This window comes from Mya arenaria, chromosome 1, assembly GCF_026914265.1.
Source record: "Mya arenaria isolate MELC-2E11 chromosome 1, ASM2691426v1".
NCBI classification, from domain to species: domain Eukaryota; kingdom Metazoa; phylum Mollusca; class Bivalvia; order Myida; family Myidae; genus Mya; species Mya arenaria.
This window is the reverse complement of record NC_069122.1, coordinates 26,244,525-26,268,373: the sequence shown is the minus strand read 5'-3', so window position 1 is coordinate 26,268,373 and position 23,849 is coordinate 26,244,525. Positions and strand designations below refer to the sequence as shown.

The 23,849-nt window shown below is 36.0% G+C and overlaps 1 protein-coding gene across 3 annotated transcripts in view; it reads right to left on the bottom strand.

The window, feature by feature from the left end:
- LOC128206627 (adenylate cyclase type 6-like) overlaps window positions 1-20,143 on the bottom strand; it is a 39,706-nt gene extending 19,563 nt beyond the window's left edge. The window contains exons 1-9 of one of the 3 annotated variants that reach the window (XM_052910338.1): window positions 20,093-20,143; window positions 16,143-17,321; window positions 13,307-13,456; window positions 12,610-12,731; window positions 8,535-8,663; window positions 5,400-5,510; window positions 3,890-4,048; window positions 3,441-3,591; window positions 3,041-3,138 (exon numbers count right to left, since the gene is read on the bottom strand). In XM_052910338.1, the coding sequence (XP_052766298.1) occupies window positions 3,041-3,138; window positions 3,441-3,591; window positions 3,890-4,048; window positions 5,400-5,510; window positions 8,535-8,663; window positions 12,610-12,731; window positions 13,307-13,456; window positions 16,143-17,147 (1,925 nt within the window). In that variant the 5' untranslated portion in view covers window positions 17,148-17,321; window positions 20,093-20,143. Of the gene's footprint in view, window positions 1-3,040; window positions 3,139-3,440; window positions 3,592-3,889; window positions 4,049-5,399; window positions 5,511-8,534; window positions 8,664-12,609; window positions 12,732-13,306; window positions 13,457-16,142; window positions 17,322-19,983 lie in introns of all 3 variants that reach the window. The other 2 variants (XM_052911131.1, XM_052909587.1) reach the window with 2 other exon arrangements.
- Window positions 20,144-23,849: the final 3,706 nt, after the last annotated feature.

Below are 23,849 nucleotides of genomic sequence, written 5' to 3'. Positions count from 1 at the left end.
TGTGCAAACTTGTACAAGAAGTGCACACACAGTAGCCCCCACTTACATGTACAGGAACTTGTACAAGTAGTGCACACACAGTAGCCCCCTCTTAGATATACACAAACTCGTACAAGTAGTGCACACACAGTAGCCCCCACTTACATGTACAGGAACTTGTACAAGTAGTGTACACACAGTAGCCCCCACTTAGATATACACAAACTCGTACAAGAAGTGCACACACAGTAGACCCCACTCACATGTGCAAACTTGTACAAGTAGTGTACACACAGTATCCCCCTCTTAGATATACACAAACTCGTACAAGTAGTGCACACACAGTAGACCCAACTTACATGTGCACAAACTTGTACAAGAAGTGTACTCACACAGTAGCCCCCACTTACATGTACAGGAACTTGTACAAGTAGTGTACACACAGTAGCCCCCTCTTAGATATACACAAACTCGTACAAGAAGTGCACACACAGTAGCCCCCACTCACATGTGCAAACTTGTACAAGTAGTGTACACACAGTAGCCCCCACTTAGATATACACAAACTCGTACAAGTAGTGCACACACAGTAGACCCAACTTACATGTGCACAAACTTGTACAAGAAGTGTACTCACACAGTAGCCCCCACTTACAGGTGCAAACTTGTACAAGTAGTGCACACACAGTAGCCCCCACTTACATGTGCACAAACTCGTACAAGAAGTGTACACACAGAAGCCCCCACTTACATGTGCACAAACTTGTACAAGTAGTGCACACACAGTAGCCCCCACTTAGATATACACAAATTCGTACAAGAAGTGTACTCACACAGTAGCCCCCACTTACAGGTGCAAACTTGTACAAGTAGTGCACACTGTACAAGTAGTGCACACACAGTAGCCCCCACTTACATGTGCACAAACTTGTACAAGTAGTGCACACACAGTAGACCCAACTTACATGTGTGCAAACTTGTACAAGTAGTGCACACACAGTAGCCCCCACTTAGATATACACAAACTCGTACAAGTAGTGTACACACAGTAGACCCAACTTACATGTGCAAACTTGTACAAGTAGTGTACACACAGTAGCCCCCACTTACATGTGCACAAACTCGTACAAGTAGTGTACACAGAGTAGCCCCCACTTACATGTGCACAAACTCGTACAAGAAGTGTACACACAGTAGCCCCCACTTACATGTGCAAACATGTACAGGTAGTGCACACACAGTAGCCCCCTCTTAGATATACACAAACTCGTACAAGTAGTGCACACACAGTAGCCCCCACTCACATGTGCAAACATGTACAGGTAGTGCACACACAGTAGCCCCCTCTTAGATATACACAAACTCGTACAAGTAGTGCACACACAGTAGCCCCCACTCACATGTGCAAACTTGTACAAGTAGTGTACACACAGTAGCCCCCTCTTAGATATACACAAACTCGTACAAGAAGTGTACACACAGTAGCCCCCACTTACATGTGCACAAACTCGTACAAGTAGTGCACACACAGTAGCCCCCACTTAGATATACACAAACTTGTACAAGTAGTGCACACACAGTAGCCCCCACTTACAGGTGCAAACTTGTACAAGTAGTGCACACACAGTAGCCCCCTCTTAGATATACACAAACTCATACAAGTAGTGCACACACAGTAGCCCCCACTTACATGTGCAAACTTGTACAAGTAGTGCACACACAGTAGCCCCCACTCACATGTGCAAACTTGTACATGTAGTGCACACACAGTAGCCCCCACTTACATGTGCACAAACTCGTACAAGAAGTGCACACACAGTAGCCCCCACTCACATGTGCAAACTTGTACAAGTAGTGCACACACAGTAGCCCCCACTTACATGTGCAAACTTGTACAAGAAGTGCACACACAGTAGCCCCCACTTACATGTGCAAACTTGTACAAGAAGTGCACACACAGTAGCCCCCACTTACATGTGCAAACTTGTACAAGTAGTGCACACACAGTAGCCCCCACTTACATGTGCACAAACTCGTACAAGAAGTGCACACACAGTAGCCCCCACTCACATGTGCAAACTTGTACAAGTAGTGCACACACAGTAGCCCCCACTTACATGTGCAAACTTGTACAAGAAGTGCACACACAGTAGCCCCCACTTACATGTGCAAACTTGTACAAGAAGTGCACACACAGAAGCCCCCACTTACATGTGCAAACTTGTACAAGTAGTGCACACACAGTAGCCCCCACTTACATGTGCACAAACTCGTACAAGTAGTGTACACACAGTAGCCCCCACTCACATGTGCAAACTTGTACAAGTAGTGCACACACAGTAGCCCCCACTTACATGTGCACAAACTCGTACAAGAAGTGCACACACAGTAGCCCCCACTCACATGTGCAAACTTGTACAAGTAGTGCACACACAGTAGCCCCCACTTTACATATACACAAACTTGTACAAGTAGTGCACACACAGTAGCCCCCACTTACATGTGTGCAAACTTGTACAAGTAGTGCACACACAGTAGCCCCCACTTAGATATACACAAACTTGTACAAGTAGTGCACACACAGTAGCCCCCACTTACATGTGTGCAAACTTGTACAAGTAGTGCACACACAGTAGCCCCCACTTAGATATACACAAACTCGTACAAGTAGTGCACACACAGTAGACCCAACTTAGATATACACAAACTTGTACAAGTAGTGCACACACAGTAGCCCCCACTTAGATATACACAAACTTGTACAAGTAGTGCACACACAGTAGCCCCCACTTAGATATACACAAACTCGTACAAGTAGTGCACACACAGTAGACCCAACTTAGATATACACAAACTTGTACAAGTAGTGTACACACAGTAGCCCCCACTTAGATATACACAAACTCGTACAAGAAGTGTACTCACACAGTAGCCCCCACTCAAAGGTGCAAACTTGTACAAGTAGTGCACACACAGTAGCACTAACTTAGATATACACCAACTCGCACAAGTAGTGTACCCTAACCTTTTTAATGTCACATGTTACAAACTTAAAGCTCACTTTTGGTGGATGTTAGCGTTAGAGTCTTCTCCAAAGCCCATGGTTTTCATGCCTTTACTGTGCGCCCCTGCCTGGGCCAATCCATTACGGCTTGAAACCTGTAAATAACATCATACTAGGGATCAACGTTTTTTTACACCCTTACATTCTACAGCGATTATGGCAGTATGATCACAGGGATTTTTTTTTCTTTAATAAATACATGTTTTTCAATTCTTATAAGGGGAGATCATCCCTGACAGAAACTGCAACATGACTCTGAACACCTGATTGGGACAAGGTTTATGTTTTGCACAGCATTTACATCAAAGACATCATGGCTATGGCAATACCCGGACAGTTTGAATGGAAAACAAACAAGCTAAAAAAAGATGGACAATTATCAGATAACTTTACTAACCCTCTCTTTTTCCCTGTGCTGGCCATTCTTGATGAGATACGTTTTCACGTTTTGTTCCCGAAGAAACGCATTCCTTTCCGCTCCATTTCCTTCCTCCACCTCGAAGTCCCCATTTAGATATTTATACGTTTCTTCCGTGATGTGAACACGCCTAGAATTGAAAGAATTTTATAGGCTTTCATTTTCTTGACTCTCATATTGATTTAAATTTGTTTATGTGGTGGAATGTTTGAGTTTATTATCAATATTCCAGATTATGAAATTATGACATATTACTGGATTGAGCCTGATCATTTAACTTGTGTATGCTAACATTTTAAGAACATAAACAGACCATTTTTTAACTGATATGAATTAAGCTCATTGGATCATTGATATCTCTTTTAATATAATTAAGACTGAAATCCTACTTGATTTCTCACATCTCAGCCACCATCCTCCATACTCACCCGGCAACACCACCAGCCTCCATACAGTTAGCGAGGGTGACATCATTAGACCAAACATCAAACTGCCACTTCCTGAGGCCCAGAACACCACAGTGTACCCGACCCGTGTGTATTCCCACACGCATGTTCACTTCTGTACCCGTCACATTCCGAATAAGCCTGCAAATGTTACACAACTTAGCAAGCATTTTTATTATTATTCAATTTTCCCCTGAATAATGATAATATACAACAGTGTGGGTATACCACATGGTAAATTACGACATTAATGCTATGTCCGAAGGCAACATTTTGCTTGGAATGATGACTTAAAACAAAGATAACTTCTTTTTCTTCACCATTTGAAATGAACCAAAGGGCAGTGTATGGTGCTTAAAGATTATAATGTTCTTACTGAGCTACATCAGGCAGCGGTTTTGTGAAAAGTATGGTCGAAGTGTTTTAAGAATCTTAACTCTCAATCAAACTCTCGTAAAAGACCAAATGAGGCGCTATGTTAGCTGCTTAGACTGTGCTATGGTTCATTTTAAATGGTGAAGAAAATTTAAAATTTAATTATCTTTGTTTTAAGTCTTCTATTGCAGCAAAATATTGCCTTTCGATGTAGCATTTATGAAGTAATTTATCAGGTGGTATACACACTCCGTACAAGAAACAACTAAATGCTTCAGAGGCTGTGAAACATATTCCAACCTAATCCTAACCATTCCAACCACAGAGGTTTCTCTCAATTTTTTACCCTTTATATAATCCATTGTCAATAGTTAATATATAGAGTAAAAACATCGAGAAATACCCCTGTGATTCCAACTAGAGTTGTAAAACATTCATTTATGTTTCCCATAACAGTGTTCAATTTGACACAGCATTTGACGGAAAAAGGTTTATGGTAATGATAATTACCTCATGTTTGGAAAGAAATATTTTCTTAGTCGAGTACTCTTAACTTGTAATAACATTCAAGATGTTTGTGTCAAATATAGGCGCTGAACATTATCAGTGAAATTTCAACCAGATATTACATGTGTATTTGGACATGTGATGTCCAATACAGGCCTGCAAACTCAGTAATGAATCATGTATAAACAATGCACAGATATATACGGTAATGTATAAATAATGTATTTAATTTTATTAAAAAAAGAAAAGGTACCAAACATGTTTTAGCTGTACTCAACAAATATAATCGATAAGCCTTTAAATGAAAGCTTATACATGAGCTCACTTCCCCTGCACGTTAATAACTAAATATAATTAGGTATTAAAGGTATTCCAGTAATAAAGTTTTAAAACAATTTGGGAAAAAATACTAAAAACATAAAAGCTGAATTATTTTCAAATATCTTTAATCATCATATTTGGATTATTCCAAATAGAATATAACAGTAAAGTTCTTGGGTGGACTTTGATGCCCAGGGAGACTTGCTTGATAAATAATACCTTAATTGTTGTTGTTAATTTTCATCCAATGTTTTTTTATCCAACAATCAAATAAAGTCAAAATACATACGAGATAGCTTCTATCATGTCAAGCCCCATATCAATACAGCATTGAGCGTGGTCAGCCCTTGCCTCTGGCACCCCACAAACACAGTAGTAGCAGTCTCCCAAAATCTTGATTCTGAAATGTTATAACTGTGGGTGAGGCATGTACAATATGGCCCCTATTTATGGCCCCATATCATACAGCACTATGTGCATCCCATGTATGCAGTAGTTTTACTGTCTCCGACAATCTTGATTCCGAAATGTACCCTTTAAGTGGGTAGGACATGCAAAATATGAGGATTATTACAGCCCACTTTAAACTAAGAGAAACCATTGTTATTGTAATTAATTATTCCAATCATTATTTTTTTACAAACAAATTTTGTCCAGCACAGCTCTAGAAAACTTGAAGGAAATAAATGACGTAGAAATATGTACATAACAATGTGAAATTGTTCACTGCGTTATGGTCATACATGCATCATTATTTTAATTGCATCCATTCTCCCTATTAAATTGCACATCAATATTTTTCCAACACATATTGTCACTTTCATAATTATTATTCTCAAACTTAAGGAGAAGAAATATGATACTGTTGCATTGTTATTTCGCCTTGACTTTTTTTTTACTTAATTCTAATGTGTTCCCTCTTTAAGATAACATAATTTCTTCAAACAACGCATGTTATGGTCACAAAGGCATCAGTTTCGAACTTTGAAAACAGCAGTTCTAGCTTCGTTTTAAAAGCATATCAATCTTGGATTGAGTTGTAAGAAGATTCCAATTCTAGTATTTTATGAAGCATAAAGGTCATCTAAAGCAAATTGATTCAGTGAAATCCATGAAAGTGAAATCAAGCGGGACAGTATGTTGTACGTGACACATACGAATCAGTGGGATTAAATGAGCGCTCTTTATTATTGCCTCATTACTAGTTGAATAACGCACTAACAAACGCATAAACTCCTGTGTTAGTTCATTAGTGGTCTGACGATTTTGCTTTAATACTAAGAATTCTCATATCAGATTAATCACTGGAAAACATTGACATTGTTATTGATGTTCTTGACCTGTTTCTTTATGTTGTCTACCTGACTGTCTTCAGGGCTGGTGAAATTAATTTAAAAATATGAATATTAGTAACTTTTAAAAATGAATAATATCGCCCACTACAGTGACTTTATTTTCAGCCCTCATACAAGTAATAGGCATGCACTTTTGAAACACATGGTTTGAGAAACTGTTATCTGCTGCGTAAAACTCTCCACCCTTCTTAATCTTATCTTGAAGTGTTGTCAGAAGAAAAGTTGTCCAGTTTAAGACTTGTTTGTGAAGTCTTCAGATCTTCAAGTGTAATATATTCCCCGCAAAGAAGGCCATAAATCTGGACCCATTACTCACTATATATGCCCTTGTTAGAATAATAATTTCACTTATTTTAAGGCTGTTGACACTTGAAATAGAAACTTGTAGTTTGAAGTATCAGACACACATGTCATTTCTCATGTACAGGTCATTCACTTTTATACAAGGAATTCTTATAATCTTTAACTTATTAAACTTTGTGTGATATTGACACAGTTATGGCTAACGGCAATGTTTTCATCGTTTTTTCTGTAACAGCATCTGAAAATTGGTTTTAGCAGCTCACAATGCTTCACAGATATTTACAATTAAATAAATATGTTAAATTTTCTTTGATAACTTAACTCGAAAAGTCACCTCATGGTTAAGTGGTTTGAGTGTCAATCGAAAAGTTTCCCAATAAGGTTAAGGGGAAGGTTCATGACAGGGCTGATAATATGCCTTTAATGGTCAATCCAAAACTTTCCCAATAACCTTAAGGGGTAGGTCCATGACAGGGCTGATAATGTGCCTTTAATGGTCAATCCAAAACTTTTCCAATAAGCTTAAGGGGTAGGGCTATGACAGGGCTGATAATGTGCCTTTAATGGTCAATCCAAAACTTTTCCAATAAGCTTAAGGGGTAGGGCTATGACAGGGCTGATAATGTGCCTTTAATGGTCAATCCAAAACTTTCCCAATAACCTTAAGGGGTAGGGCTATGACAGGGCTGATAATGTGCCTTTAATGGTCAATCCAAAAGTGTCCCAATAACCTTAAGGGGTAGGGCTATGACAGGGCTGAAATGAGCCTTTAATGGTCAATCAAAAGGTTTCCCAATAAGCTTAAGGGGTAGGTCCATGACAGGGCTGATAATGTGCCTTTAATGGTCAATCCAAACATTTCCTAATAAGCTTAAGGGGTAGGTCCATGACAGGGTTGAAATGAGCCTTTAGTGGTCAATCCAAACATTTCCTAATAAGCTTAAGGGGTAGGTCCATGACAGGGCTGAAATGAGCCTTTAATGGTCAATTAAAAAGTTTCCCAATAAGCTTAAGGGGTAGGTCCATGACAGGGCTGGAATGAGCCTTTAATGGTCAATTGAAAAATTTCCCAATTAAGCTTAAGGGTCAGGTCTATGACAGGGCAGAAAATGCCTTTCATTAGGATGGTCTCACATTAAGTAAATCTTAAAGTTTCAAATCAACACTGGTATTTATACATTATAAAAAGAAATATTTATAGATATTTATTTTTCTGATAAAGAAAAAAACATAAAGTTCTTTATAATACTAGTACAAACATTGACAAACTCCAAATTGGACACTCAAACTAAATTATCATGGAAATGTGAGTGAGGATGAAATGAGCGAGGATGAAATGAAACAAGATGCTTTATTATGTTTTATCAAGGTTTCCAATTCCTGGAAATAACTCTTTTCACTTTATTTAGACAAAGAACACAATTATGAAAAAAAACACTTCTGAAAAATCTCCTACAAAGAAAATAACATATAATTTGATTTAATATCTAAGAAAGAAAAGCTACAGATTTAGAAAAAACAACAACAGATAAATGCTTTGCCAGCATTGAAAACAAATTATTTAATACGTCAAATATCAAATTGAAAATAAAATCCTATGAGGATTTTTGCTTTTTTATCCATCCAGATGATGCCAAGCCAACTGTCACATTATGAGGAATTTCATGTGAGTTAATAAAAGGGTTTTAAGTTTTTGCTCGAGTTTTAATGACATCAAAACTTATCGTTCTTTTGAAAAAGAAAAAGTTTTAGAAGAGAAAGCTGACCTTAGACAGTGGTTGTCAGCAGCCAGGCAGTCAAAGCGTGCAAATATCTCGTTGAGTAACTGCACGAGCTCCTGTGCCGTACACTGGGAAGAGAGCTGAGTAAAACCACACATGTCTGCAAACACAATGCTGAAATGATACATTAATAGATACACATAATATTATTTTTATCTTGCAAAATGATTTAAGATCAGGTTATCGGCACATCTTCTGCAAAAACGATGCTAAAAGACACGATACCTAAAGTATAAGCATACATCAAAGGTGTGAGTGGTCTAGTGGTATAAGTACTGCCTCTCAGTGTCAAGAAGTTGTGGTTTAAATCTGAAACCAACAGGGAATGTTATCTTGGCACCGAAAAAAAGGAGACCAGTAAGTCAGTACTAATTTCAACATAGGAAATGAGTGCATGACTCATATATTCGCCGGATACCCCTATACACTTACTGCGCTATGCTTTATTTTGTACCATTAGTTATTTGGCAAAGAAGATCTTGTAATCATGAATGTTTAATGAGACATGCATGTTCATTGGTTCCGCTAGCTACCAATGCGGAAATATACGCCAACACTCACACTTATGTTTTCCCATAGAAAAAGTATTCTGGTGAAAAGCTCAAATGGAATTTGGTTTTCCATGTCACTACAATTTTTTAAACAGCAGCTAAAATCACTTGCCTTCAGAGAAAACTGACAATGCAGGGTTATTGAAGAATATTAAATTGTAACATGGGATTTCTTTGAAAGAAGAGTCGTCTCCCCTGCCTCATGCATATTCATTAAATTGAGACTTTGTCAGTCAAATTTTCAAGAGTATGTATGAAATGTAACTGTTACAGAAAACAGTACCATGGTTGCTGACAATGGATTCATATCCTCTTACTGTAATAAACTTATGTCCATTATTTATAATTTAAAATAACTGTAAAAGTTCATAATATTAAGTCAATGTCATTCGGAACTCCTCGGCCATTTTTTCAAAAACAACCTCGGACGTATATGGACGGTTTACATACTTAAAAAGTGGTACGTTTAAGTCCGCTGCAAATAGATCGCGTAGTAATCTTATTTAGTAGTTAAAATTTATGACTTAACTCTTGGGAATCGTAATTATGTTTGCAATAATACACTTCACTGGCAATCAATTTAAACTGAGAGCAATGAATACAACTCTTAAACACTACATTTAATTAATGCTTTTATTCAAAAAAATACGGACTACTTCAACAGATGTACCGGCATACATCCGAGGTTGTTTTTGAAAAAAATGGCCGAGGAGCTCCGAATGAAGTCAATGTTTGTATCAGCGCACATTCATAGATCAAGTGATCCCCAGGTGAAAATAACTGGTAATAACTAATAAGTGTCTCTTTCAGGAGAGCTTTCAAACTAATATTGGTCGTAATTGAATCTAGGAACTATGTACCGGTAGATAACACATTATGTTATAAAAGTAATGTACTTATACAATAAATGGAGTCATTTGAGCACCATAACAGGACATAAGCCTGATTTATTTTGATTATTAAACACCATCCTAGGTCTTGAGCTCTTTTTATGTCAAACATAACATGCTACAAATGGATTTCTATGACAACATTCTCACTTCCTTGGTGATAAAGCTATCAACGGGAATGTCCTTTATCATAAAAAGTAAAGTCAGTGCAAAAGGACAATGCTGGTGTTTCAATAAATGCTGTTACACCAAGGATCCTGATATTGATCCAGAAATAGAACAAATGGTGACCAGAATCCATGATACTTCATTGTTCTTTTGTTGACATAGCTTCCCAAGTCAATAGAAACCACACTGTTTTATTTCTGCCTCAATTAGCAGCATTTCACAGTATTCGATTTTTTACATGTACATGTTTGTATTATCATCAAATGTCTTTTTAAAAACAATTATCTCAGTATTGCCACATTATTATAGTTTCCTTATGTGGAGACTTTTTTTAATTTTTTTCCCTTAATCAACTTCTCCGTTGATTTCTCATTTACTTTACGGCGAAATCACACGCCATAAATTGGTGATAATTCCTTAATAGATTATATATACATGACCTGAGGGTTACATAATGTATTTCTGTTTCCATAACATGGCTTTAATATATTTTTTGTACCAATATTCCAACTGTCTTATAATTTTAGTTTTAATTTATCCTAACAAGGCATCAGTGTAGCACAAGAATAAAGAAAAGTATGATAATTCATTAAAGCTTTTTTAACAGTAAGGGCATTTGAAACAGATACTTTGAATGATTTGTAAAAAAAAAACTGGATAAAATCCGTGGTTGCTATGGAAACATTTACTGAATTAACATGATGCTGCTTGTCATTCAGGCGTTCAATTGACCAATAAACTGATTCTATTTCATCAATAAATAAGAGCACTAATGGCTGTATATATAATAATCGAATGGATTCAATTGATGACCTCTGACAATGATGTTTAAACTGTCGAAAAACATCAAGAAAATAAAGTGCTTTTGACAATCCTTTTAAAGAACTTCTTTTGTAAGAAATTAAAACAAAAACAAAAATAATATTTTTGTCATTTTTTATTGTTTGTAATGAATGTAATTAGGTTCAAAGGCCTGAAACTGCACAATGTGGCTAATATATTTTGAAATATAACTAATGTATTATTTACTTTTAATTTGACGTCTGATCAATGAAAAGTGTTTAAAATTTGCCATTATATGTATTTATAGCGCTGTAAATTCTCAAAGTATTAATAATATAAAAAGAAATATCACATTTGTGGTAATTCAATTATTGAATTCCATTTTAAATGACCACTTATGTAATATATATCTGATATAAACCTGAAAGAAGATGAAGTACTAATGTGTTAGAAATAGATTCTGGTATCAATTAAAAGGCTCAAAGGGCAAGAAAATGACCTGAGTTAATTCAATAAATATCCCCAGAGTAGATCAGAAATCTCATGAAGGTAGAAGAAATTAATATTCTGATGGAATGATATGATACCTGAGATACTCTTGGGTATTATCGATTACAGTCATAATAGAAACAGGGAAAGTGGAATTCTGTGAATCTGCTGCTGCTGTGTCAGGAGCGCCAATACTTTTTCTAGTAAAGGTCACCATGCCTTTGTCCTTTGACCTATTAACCCCAAAAGCAAAAGTGTTATCTACCTGCCATGATCAATGTTCATACAAAGTTAATGACTCAACACCAAGCTGTTCAAAAGTTAGTTTTAAAAAAATGCACAATATGAAAAGAGCAAATCTGACCAGTGAAAAAAATACACTTCACAAAATATTCATATCAATGCCAAATGCTATAAGCACCATAATTTAACTAAAGGTCATCTATTCTCAGAATGAGGCCATGATGAATAAATACTTTTTAGGTGGTCACCAGGACAAATGACAAAAATACCTGCAATCTGAAAGTTTTTTTTGTCTCTCTGACAAAACCCACAGACGCGCACATGCACACATCTACACACTCACCCATCAAAATGTGGGTTGGTTAGACCAATCACAGTTTTCTTTTAATTTTGGACTTATTTGGAATAATTCCTAAATGTAATTTGATCAAGCCAAACAACTTAAAATTTAAGATCGAGAAGTCAAACTCTCTTAAAAATTATCAAAGTTTAAAGTCTTAGAAAGAAGCAATAATTGTTACAATCTCTCAGATAAAGACGATTATAGGTGATTCTCTGCACATAATGTTACTATAGAAACATCTATATATTTACACATACATGTATGTTATTCAGCTTAAATATGATTAACATGCGACAAGTCATGAGGCAGCCAAACAGCATATATAAGCAGACCTTTATAATATAAAATCAGTTAAGTAACTAATATGCTTCTAGGATAAATCTAATTTGTTGGTTTATACCAGAGCAACTCCACCAGCCAGTATGGCAATACTTCTTATCTTGGAGATGGTTCAACTCCTTGGGCAACTACAACGACACACTCAGATTATCACAATACAGAGACCTTTTTTTCTCCTCCAAAAAACTCAGCAGACAAAAAAAAATGATATATTTTTCTCAAACATGTTGAATAAATTCAGCTAAATGGTTTACCTGACATTTTCATGCCGCTGTATGTAAATCTTGTGGAACATCATATCTTTTGGTTTTCCCGCAATGTCTGCTTTCATTTCCATGGCAATATGTCGCGGCAACACAGACAACAATAGTCGCTCCTGGATATGAAAAAACATTTCTTTTAAAGACAATTACCAGTATTAATGCCTTTAAAATATTATATGATTCTCATAACTTTTGAGTCCTGTTGGATGCCCCCTAATGGACACCCCATTGCGAAGCATGGAAAGTATAATTTATAAGGTAAAAATGTACTGCAGATAATTTGAATTTGATTTACAACAGATCAAAAGAGCTGCGAGGAAATCAAATTTTGAAAGAAAAAATTCTTAAAACCTAATACCTTGTCACAGACAACATCACCATTAAAATGGTACAGTAGGTGAGAGAGGGACTGTTGTAGTTAAACCTTAAGTTATATATAATAGTAAGATGACATTAATTTAATTCTTGATTAATAAGAAAGGGCGGAGTGAGCCTAGCAAACAAGCCCTTCTTAATATTTAAGATAAAGTATTACTTCAGGTCATCTAACTGACTAGGAATACAACCTCATTGGTAGACACATTTTGTACGCAAAAGTGTGAATTGGATGAGAGGCAGAGGGAGACATTTATACACCCGTGAAAAGTTGAAATTCTAAATGATAGAGCCAAGTATTTATTGATTGGACCTGTTCCTGGTTTTCTCGTTGCGTGGTGAGTCTTGCCTCGATACATCGTCGCGTCTCCAGGAAGGCTTTACGCTGGGCTACCTCGGTCGGGTAGTGCGTGAAAATGCCAGCAATATTCACACACACGAATATCAATATATTGCACACGATCTGAAATAATATTATAAAAAATATCTGTATAACACAAGAATTTCAAACAAACTTAAAATATGATTATTTTCACCCAGTCAAAATTACTTTTTGGTTGCATAGAGACAATGCTATGTTAAAACAAAAATCATGAGCACAATCTTTTTTTCAAGGATATTTTTAACAGCCATGATAGAAATTTCCTATATACAAGTGAATTACTTAATACAAACACTGCGAATGTTATATTCTCAAAGCATAGTAATGGTTTATGCTGTTTGCTTTATCAGGACAATTTTCAGTTACAGGTATTAAATTCAGAATACCAGAAAATGTTCAAGTTGTGATCAACCTTGCTGAAGTGTTAATAAATGTGAAGGGAAAGGCCATCCTTTAAATTTGCAGTTTTGCAGTGGCCAAACTAACTGCCCCAAAATGCCCTGATATAAACACCGTCTCAATAAGTTGTTCTGCCTCTGTTTTTCGGTAATATTTATAGCAATCTACAAGTCACCAAGAATAATACCCTGGCTACTATTTATCACTGAAAAGCGGTTGCGTCAGTCCACAGCAAACCATCACTTTTTTAATGACGGCCATATAATGGGGAATGTGACTAAATATGTCATAAGGGGAGATAAGACCATCCTGAGGACTCCTGAGATATCGTTAAACAAGAGCGATGTAAACAAACCCTCTCCGATGCTTATTGATCATAAATTCGAGACATGACACACTGTCGAAGGATGCATAATAGATTGCAACTTAAGACATAATCATGTATTAAACTTTCACATATGTTAGAGTTCAAATTTGACAATCAACAGAAAAAAGAGCGGGCATGACCTCGGCTGCAGGTTGAGGTAGTATGCAGGTTGGGGTAGTGGGCAGGTTGAGGTAGTGTGCAGGTTGAGGTAGTATGCAGGCTTAGGTAGTATGCAGGTTGAGGTAGCGTATAGGTTGAGGTAGTGAGCAGGTTGAGGTAGTATGCAGGCTGAGGTAGTATGCAGGTTGAGGTAGTGTGCAGGTTGATGTAGTATGCAGGTTGAGATAGTGTGCAAGTTGAGGTAGTATGCAGGTTGAGGTAGTATGCAGAGGTAGTATGCAGGTAGAGGTAGTGCACAGGTTGAGGAAGTATGCCAGTTGAGGTAGTACGCAGGTTGAGGTAGTACAATACAATAGCTGAATCTACTAAATGCATTAACTATTTTTTGGTACAGAAGTCAGAAAATTTGAAAAATCATTGGCCATTTCATTGGCCACACATAAATAATAATACAAAATTTAGCTGATACTTTACATGCATTGTTGCAAATTCCTATTTCAGTTTTCTTTGCATAATAATTGAATGCTCTAAACTTAAAATCCTGTAAATCACCAGTTGAACTTTTTCACCCGGCTTTGGTGCCGTCAAATATAAGAATAAAACTACAGAGTAAGTTACAGGCCCAAACCCTATTTCCAAGCAACGAGAGATTAAGTCTTGTTAGAGAGATAGTCTTGTTATTGCTGCTTTACAGCTTTGTTTGTCCAGGGATTTATATCTTTTTATTAGTTATAACTGTAGTTTTTTACACCATTGTCGGAATTGGGTCTTTCAGATTTGAAAAAAAAATCACCATAATTTTGACTTAAATTGAGAATACCAATTTTTCCAAGAAATGAACAAGGAAAGTTGCTTAAAAATGGACAGAAAATATATAATTAAATCAAACATGATGTAGTTTGTTGGATTAAGATACATAAGATTTTCTGTACTAAAACCGTTTTTGTTTTTTTTAAATATTCATTTTTTTCACAGCAAAAGATAAGGATTTTTTTTTTCACAATTGGGAAAAAATGTATTTTAGTATCATTGGCCAGAAAACAACAGCATTGTTTATAGCACACAATGGCTAAAAGAAGCAATTCTTTACATCTAACTAAAACAGTTACTATATTAGTTTATTCAAGTGAGTTGTTTAGAGTGCAAATATTATTAGGTAATGTCGATACAACGCATGTTAATGAAGTCTTCATTGAAGAGCATATATCAAATGCCATATACATTTACTATACATGTACATCTTCATTGCAAATCATAATTGATAGTTTTATATGTAATTTCACGTTTGTAAGCGCACTCCAAGTATCAAAACTGAATTATATTACAAACAATTGATTTGTGATTTATGTTAATGAGTCACTACTATTGTGTAAGTATAATAATTAGGACTTGATTCAGTAAATGACATTTATGACTGTAATATCAAAGAATCATCTCGCAAACATTAATTCACTTTGTCTTTAAATTTGTTTTTAATTCATCAGTTACTGGAGCTTGAGCAAGTCATTTTTGATTTGGTCATCACAACAGCTGCATGTAAGGTCAGTCCACACAGGGGCACATAAGCATCATATCCTGGTCATATTCTCGTCATATTGAAAAACATTTGCGTAAATTGAATTTTAGAGGGCATCAAAATTGAAAAAAAATTAAGGGCAATTAAAACATCAGATTTTGCAACCTACGACTAAGATCGTTTAATGAAACAGGGACCAGGGCTTTACACCAATCACCACCCACTTCCCACCATAATTTTAAGTTATAAAATATAATTTCACTCATCTTTTAACTGATGATATATGCCCGTGCATATGTCTGTATTGCTAGCTACGCATATTTTTAATTTCATAATTAAATTTAAATGCTTTTCAATTTATTTACCTGTTTCCAGATGAAAGAGTCTTCATAGTTTCTTGCCACTGTCACGATGATATGAATAACGCTGACAAAGTTAGCACTAAGCACAGCGATACGCATCCGAACAGGTAACAGCGTGTAAGTCAAATACATGAACAACACTGCACACCACATACTGTCCGACATGGATCGAGGATTTGTATCACTCGTAATCACGGCGATAAAGCCGCACTGTATCACAATAATGCCGTAACATACAAGTTGAGCTTGGTGCTGATCAAAGGAACTCCTGTTACACAGAATTTCGATAAAAACAAAAATTATGATAATGAGACCCATGCACACGCCTCTCATTGGCATCAATCCTCCACTAACATAGTAAAATATCACCATTAAAACTGCTATAACACAAAGCAAGGCAACCATGATAGATAAATTATACTGGTTTAACTTGAAAAAATATCTCTGATATAACGCTTCTAACCTTGGGTTTTTAAATCTTTTAGTTTTAAAAACATGTATGAAAGACCTTTGGTTGAACCACGTTTCGTTTTGTAAAACGTCCACATCTTCTACTTTAACCTCTTTCCGCTTATACTGGCGTTTCCGATTTTCCGCCTCAAATTGATCATGGGCTCGCTCCCACGCTGACTTCCGTGTCCCCGACCCGATACTTGGGGACTGAGCTGTATTCATTGGTGAGACTTTCCCAGGTGTTTTAAAATTAAAATACTCCATCAACGACTGTTTACTTTGTTTTGTTTGTAATTTGCTCGGATGAGCTGTTGACCCAGAGTAGCTGATGCGAACCCCGGAATCTGACCCGTTGTCCTTACCAACATCATTAAGCCTCTCATTCTCCTTCTCAACACAGAAAATATCCCCATTCGTTACCCTGTGACCTGAACCACTCGGTTTTGCAGCCTCATTTCCTTGCGAATCTTTCCTATTCACATTATGTGTCTTAACACTTATAACATGGTCCTTATGGTCCACTGGTAAGCGGCCTTGCCTTGTGTCCTCTTCCATTGTGATATGATATATATATTGCTTCTCCTGGTAAGCTTTCCTCTTTAGTTGTCAGAAATGTACCTCCAAGTCTATGGTCTACAGTCCTCTAATGACGATTTATGACTTGCATGTCTCATATTCATTGAGAGTGGCTTGAAGTTGTCGAAATCCAGTAATGCCTTGATGTCATGCCTGCAAGTAAAAAGATAAGACACTTAAGATATTACACGCAAAATGTAAAGTATAAATTAAGTTTATTTACTTTTGCTTAAATTGGTTAAAAGGGATTTTATTTCACAAAAGTACTGAACTTTCATGCGAAGATCCAGGATTTGATGTTTGAGGGAGAAGCATGCAATGGGACACAGTGGGCATGTGCACCACTTCATCAAGGAACTGAAAAGTATAGAGTGTCTTAGGTGCCGTCAAGAACATTTAGGCAAATTGTAGTCTTAAATGGTGCAATCTGATGATTTCAAGCATATTTTATGACCACTCAGACATTGACATTTCAATTTCACTAAACAAAATCAAAATGTGAGCTTAATTTAAGAGACTTAATAAGTGACATCAATGTATTGATACAAATGAAGTTTATCAGGACGCTGAGTTGATCCCTCTGCAAATTTAGAAATATTCCTATGTTTTGGGAAAGACTCATAAAATGCTAAAATTGCACTAAATCGATATCAAGTAAAAAATTATGCTACTGTCATAAATTCAGAACCTATTTAAAGTCTTATAAGAGGTCTTAATTTTCTGACAGTTCGTATTTATAAGTTACTTTACAGATAATTTATATCATGAGTCATTTTATATTTCTGATATTTAACTAGCATAATAACTTCTGCAATCACAACATGAACCAATAAAAGGTTTTGATTACGTCTAAGATACTAACTTACAGTTTCATTTGTATCCAGTTTCCTCAAGGCCTAACCTAATTATTTTGCACAAGACTCATTTCTTTTCTGGACAGCTGACCACTTAAAATCATGCCAGCAAACTAAACTGTATCAATAACATTAATTTATTTTAAATTAATATAACAGTTAAGTAGACATACATTTTAGTCAAATCAAACTTATGTACTGGTCAAGGTTCAATTTCAAATGAAACAATATCAATAAGTAGTTGTTAAATCTCAACACTTCCTGACCCAATGTTGACCATCTACTTGATAATGAAATGTCTATAAACCATTGATAGGTGCATCATCTATTTCACACTCACTATCACCTGGTCACAAGAGCAGAATCATGTTGAATCAGTCAGCATTGTAAAAGGGAATCTCACAGAATTTAGGTTGGCAAGGAATTTTTATAAAACTTTGTTGAAATTTGGTTATTTTTCTTACTTTTATGAACACATACCAAGTAACAACTGGCAGTACCTCATTTAAGCAGAATTTTGTAAATACATGCCTTTCAATAGCTATATTTAAGCTTTTTTGGCAAAATAGAGCATTTTCTGTCACAGTTTCTAATACAGCACTAATCATTGCTGGGACCAATAACAAAGGGACTGAAAATAAGCTGTTATGACTGATCATGTTGTCCCGCATATGCCTGCTGCGCATTTATATGGTTTATTGACAAATTCATGAAAATGCCCTAAACATACCGTGGTAATTCTCATGATTACGTCCTAGAGATAGCCTAGAATGTTTTATTTCACTCACATTCATCAACCGTTTGATCCTTACTGCCAGGTCATTGTAACAAGCACTTTGTTTCTCATTTCAAACAAAAATAAATTGTTCCCTGTCTGAATGAATTAACACAAAATGCGAATTCGTTTTCAATAGCAACAAGGGACACCAATATATTTTACAGCGTCCTCTGCAACCCAGCATTTTCATAACATATATGATATCATATAAGTTGTGAATACACTTGGAAGGTATAAACACTGCCCATTTCCCATGCTATCCCCGGTATACCCCCGGAGCTGGGAGGGGTGCGTTGTTACAATTGACTGGTGCACAAGTTAGATCATGAAGACCACATACAGTAAAAAAGAACAGACTTTAGTTATATATATTTTCTCCAGATCAAGGGGTCTTGGCATTCCATGAGTAATTATTTCAATTGCAAGACAGGGATTTCATTTAAGAACAAAGAAGGGCAACTGTTATAAAATATAACTCCAATGGATTTTATAATGAAGAGGAAGCAAGATTTTAAGACTAAGTAAGTATTATGAGCTTAAGAGTGGTAAATCATATGATGAAAAAAATATGAATCAATTCAAAAGTGCATTCCTGGTGTAGTTAGACTAAATAATCATACTCCATTAAAGGGATTCTACTTGTATATATCTAACAGAGATTTGCAGCAATATAAAAAATAAAGAATCTCTCAGCATACATTGATTTTGACTATATAATAGCTGCTACTTTGCTACAATAAATTTTAAAAAGCACACAAAAACTACTACTACTACTTTAACTACCACTACTACTACTACTACTACTACTACTACTACTACTACTACTATTACTACTACCACCATCAGCACCACCAGCACCAGCACTACCATTACCACTACTACTGCAAGTTATTCTTGTAATAATAATTATTATTATATAAAAAAAAATAATAACAAAAAATAATAATAACAACAACAACAACAACAACAACAACAACAACAACAATTATAATAATAATATTATTATTATTAATAATAATAATTATAGAAATCATTATAACAATGCAAATTATAAATTTACCAAAATATCTATAGTACCCTTTTACAATAATATACTGTATGTTCTAAAAAATTAAACCCATAAAAGTTAAAGGTTTAAGTGTTTCATTAAATTATATTCATATTGTAAATAACGGTAACACACCTGATTATGAAAATAATGTTATAGTAAAGTATATTCACATTTAATAGTATAATAACACTATGTTCCGTTTTCATTTTTTTCAAAATTTCCCCCCTTCCAAATCTTTTACCAAACGCGGGGCGCATCGATCCGTAAAATCCTACTAATCGCCAGTCTTCTTAACACACCTGTTTACGATTGACAGGTACTCAACTTCCTGTTCGATTAAACTTAGGAGACGAATTTATAAACGAACCTGATTGGCCAGTATTTAAACACGAACTATCGCAAGCGATTGCGACAAGGGTCGATCACAGTTGCAGGTTTATCGGTCACCATGGTAACAAAATATTGCCGTTTGCAAATCAATACAATCAGAAATACCTTTTTCGTACCTGTTTCATTCTGCAGAACTTGTGACAGTGTCGGATAACGACTTTATGAAGCGACGTGTAATAACAACATAATCCATAAATGATCTGACATCTTTTTAAATTGCAGTATACTTTTAAAAAATAAAATGGAAAGTGCCAAAATATAGTTTGACTAAAAACCAACAACACTTGCCGCTGTTCAATACATTGCAGTATATAGTTGTTATGACAACCTTGATGCCCCGCCCCCTCCGAAAAAAGCACAACTATATCATATATAATTAATTCAAATAATAATTAAAAAAAAAAACAGACACACAAATTCAATAAGTCCAAATTAAATCATGATGTTTATTTAGAAGTTTTCAAGCTATTTTAATATAGCTCAAGCCGCGATACATTGTTTGTTTTGAGTTTTGCCAAAAAATAGGGTAGGGTGGGTCAGCTAGTTGTGATCACATTCATACCACTGAATTTATATACATATTTATATGTCTGAGCCTATACATTGTGTCCTGCTTAAAATAACTATCTCGTATTTTTTCTGTAGAACACGTGTGTAATATAACATTATCACTCCGCATTTCTGAAAACGATTTAATTAGAAACAGTTATTGCTCAATTCAGCAGTGGCAACATATAGGCCTTGTAGGTCTGGGTCTACAACTTTTTTGAAAAAATCACAAAATTAAAATAACCACAAAATGCAATAAAAACTAACAACAACTCAAAAGCTGTGTATAATGTAATTATACCAAAAGCAAGTCTGACGGTGTTTATTTAAACTATATATGTGCTGGGTGTGTTGCTTAATTTTATTGTAATCAATGCAGTGTGTATTGATAAATATCGACGTCGGCATTATATAAGATAAATGAAGTCGATGGATAAAATAGTGTGTTTATTGATAAATATCGACGTCGGCATTATATAAGATAAATGAAGTCGTTGGATAAAATAGTGTGTGTATTGATAAATATCGACGTCGGCATTATATAAGATGGAAATACCAAAGATACCTATTTAAATTTGACAGTCGTGCTAGTATCAATTTAACAAAGAAACAAAAAGTCGAACCAGCGGCCGTTTGCATAATGTTGTTTTGGGGACTCAAAGAATTGTCTGATCTCTTCAAATTAACCGGAATGTATGTTTAGTAAGTATTCCTTGCATTTTGATTTTAAACACTGTATACCGTCAAGGCAGCGCATAACTTCGATAAATTGTTCAAGAAGAGTCTGCTACACTAAGTGAATGGAGTTTCATGTGATGTGTTTTAAATCTGATATGGGCAATATCCTTTGTCAAAAGGCGACTATAATGCACCGGCCAATTGCAACCACGGCACTCCAAGGTCCGTGGGTATACCGGGGATAGCCGGGGATAGCCGGGGAAATAAGCCGTGTTTTCACCTTCCAGTTGGCCCCGCAGTGCCGGGTGAAAGCGGTGGTTTTGTCTTCGCGACAAAAATAGCGAGGGGTGGGCCTTACCTAGGTCCCTGGGGTGCGGGTACATTTGGTCGGGATTTAACCAGCAGTTCGTCCCCACAGGGCGGGGATTTTACCCGGGCTTGGCTTGACGAAAAGTCATAGTCCCCGCTATTCCCCGGACTTAGAGGAGCCATGGTTACAATTGACTGGTGCATAAATCAATCGCTAAATTTTCATCCCCGCACGCCCCTTTATTTTTCAACCGCCACTTAAATTAAATTGACACAAATTAAAATGTTGAACTAGGGTCTGTATTTGCGGATCGGTCTGGTACTGTCCGGTACTGTCTGGTACTGTCTGGTACTGTCCGGTACTGTCTGGTACTGTCCGAACGCCTTTTCATACCTAAAATGGCGATGTATAACATTCACATGTAAAGAAGGAGAAATGTTACGATCTTGTTCGTGGTTCGTCCAGAAACACGTGCATATATATGGTCCCTTATGCAGTAAGAAAGAGTATGAACACATAGTCAACGGTGAAACAGTCATCTAAGAAAAATTAAGAAAAAGAATGTCACCCCGCCCCCATTTAAAAAAAATAAAAATGAAAATCTGGCAATTAATTTATATTGGCCTACATAGCAAGTTTCATTATTCGAGAGAGTAATAAGACTTTTCAAGTATTTAGGGCATTGGTATGGTATTTGATTCGATTCGCATGGATTTCTGTGGTATTATTTTGTCTGCTCTTTTTGCACTTGTGTTTTGGCACATACCTAACAACAGTAACCAAAAGAAGACACTTCATATGAATTGAAGAATAAACACTTCATATCTTCCCAAGATAAACGCTTTTGAAGGATTAGTTTGGAAGCTAATAATCATACCTCGAATTTTTTTTAAATAAAAACGAGCTAAAAATAAAAGTTTATAATCTACTTTCATGCCTTGAAGTCAGTGTCTATTTGAACAGGCATTGGGAAAAATCGCATATTGTAGATCGCTGACAGGTAAGGACACAGGCGCGGGTTCTGCTTTATTTTTGTATAGGATAAAGGTCATGTGCATAGGCATTTCGGACAGTCATAACAGTGTGCAACAAGAACAGTAATTAATTTACGCCGGACGTTGACGTCAGGAGTCGATGTCGTGGATGCAAAGCTCGATACCCCCTTCCTTTAAATAAAATGATATGGTTGTGTACATGTCACGACTGTATAAACTGTATTGTGTCTTCAAAAGTTTTTCGGACTGCGGTCATCCGAAATGAGCAAGGTACAATCTTTGCGAAGGGTTATTGTTGCCACTGGTTTGCGAATGTAAGATTTGAAATTAAATATTTACTTGTACCGAATTTCAGGCAAATGGGAAGGTGAGGGGTCTGCCAGCTGTTACGCACCTCGTTTTTTCAGTTGATTTTTCGTTTTCGTGGTTTTGAATAGTTCGGGCTGTACGTAGCTTAATTGAACGCGGAATTATACAATCCGACCAGCAAGATCAGAAACAGCAAATTAGTCGGCTGAAATTAATAATAGTCTAAATGGTTCGTGCATGCACACATATGAATACGTGATAGAAATATCGTCCAAGGGTTTTCCTATGTCATAGTATTGCACCCCTCGTACAATTGATGATGGCGCATATAAGAGGTATGAGTGTCTGCTTAGCTAGGAGGGCGGGAGATCGCGGGTTTAATCACCGGCCGCGTTATACAAGAGACATTTTTTTTTAAAGATTGATTTATTCTGATGTGTTAAAGAATGTTATATATTGCACCTCATAAACACCAAAAGTAAATATTTTACTCGTGGCCACACTACTCGTGGTGAAATATACTTTGATCTTACACTGAACAATTATCCTCCATATATTGCAATCGGTGATATAACATGCATTTTAAACACATTCTTGATATTGTAAATAATCAGTGTGTGTTACGGGGATGAGGCGAGTGGTGTAGGGTTATCTTGAACGAATTGTGCACGAGTGTTTTATTTTAGTAATCTTCATATGTATAAATAGTTATACAAACGTATATTTTTAAACAGTCTATATTGCCAAACACCCCAGATTTTTTATTT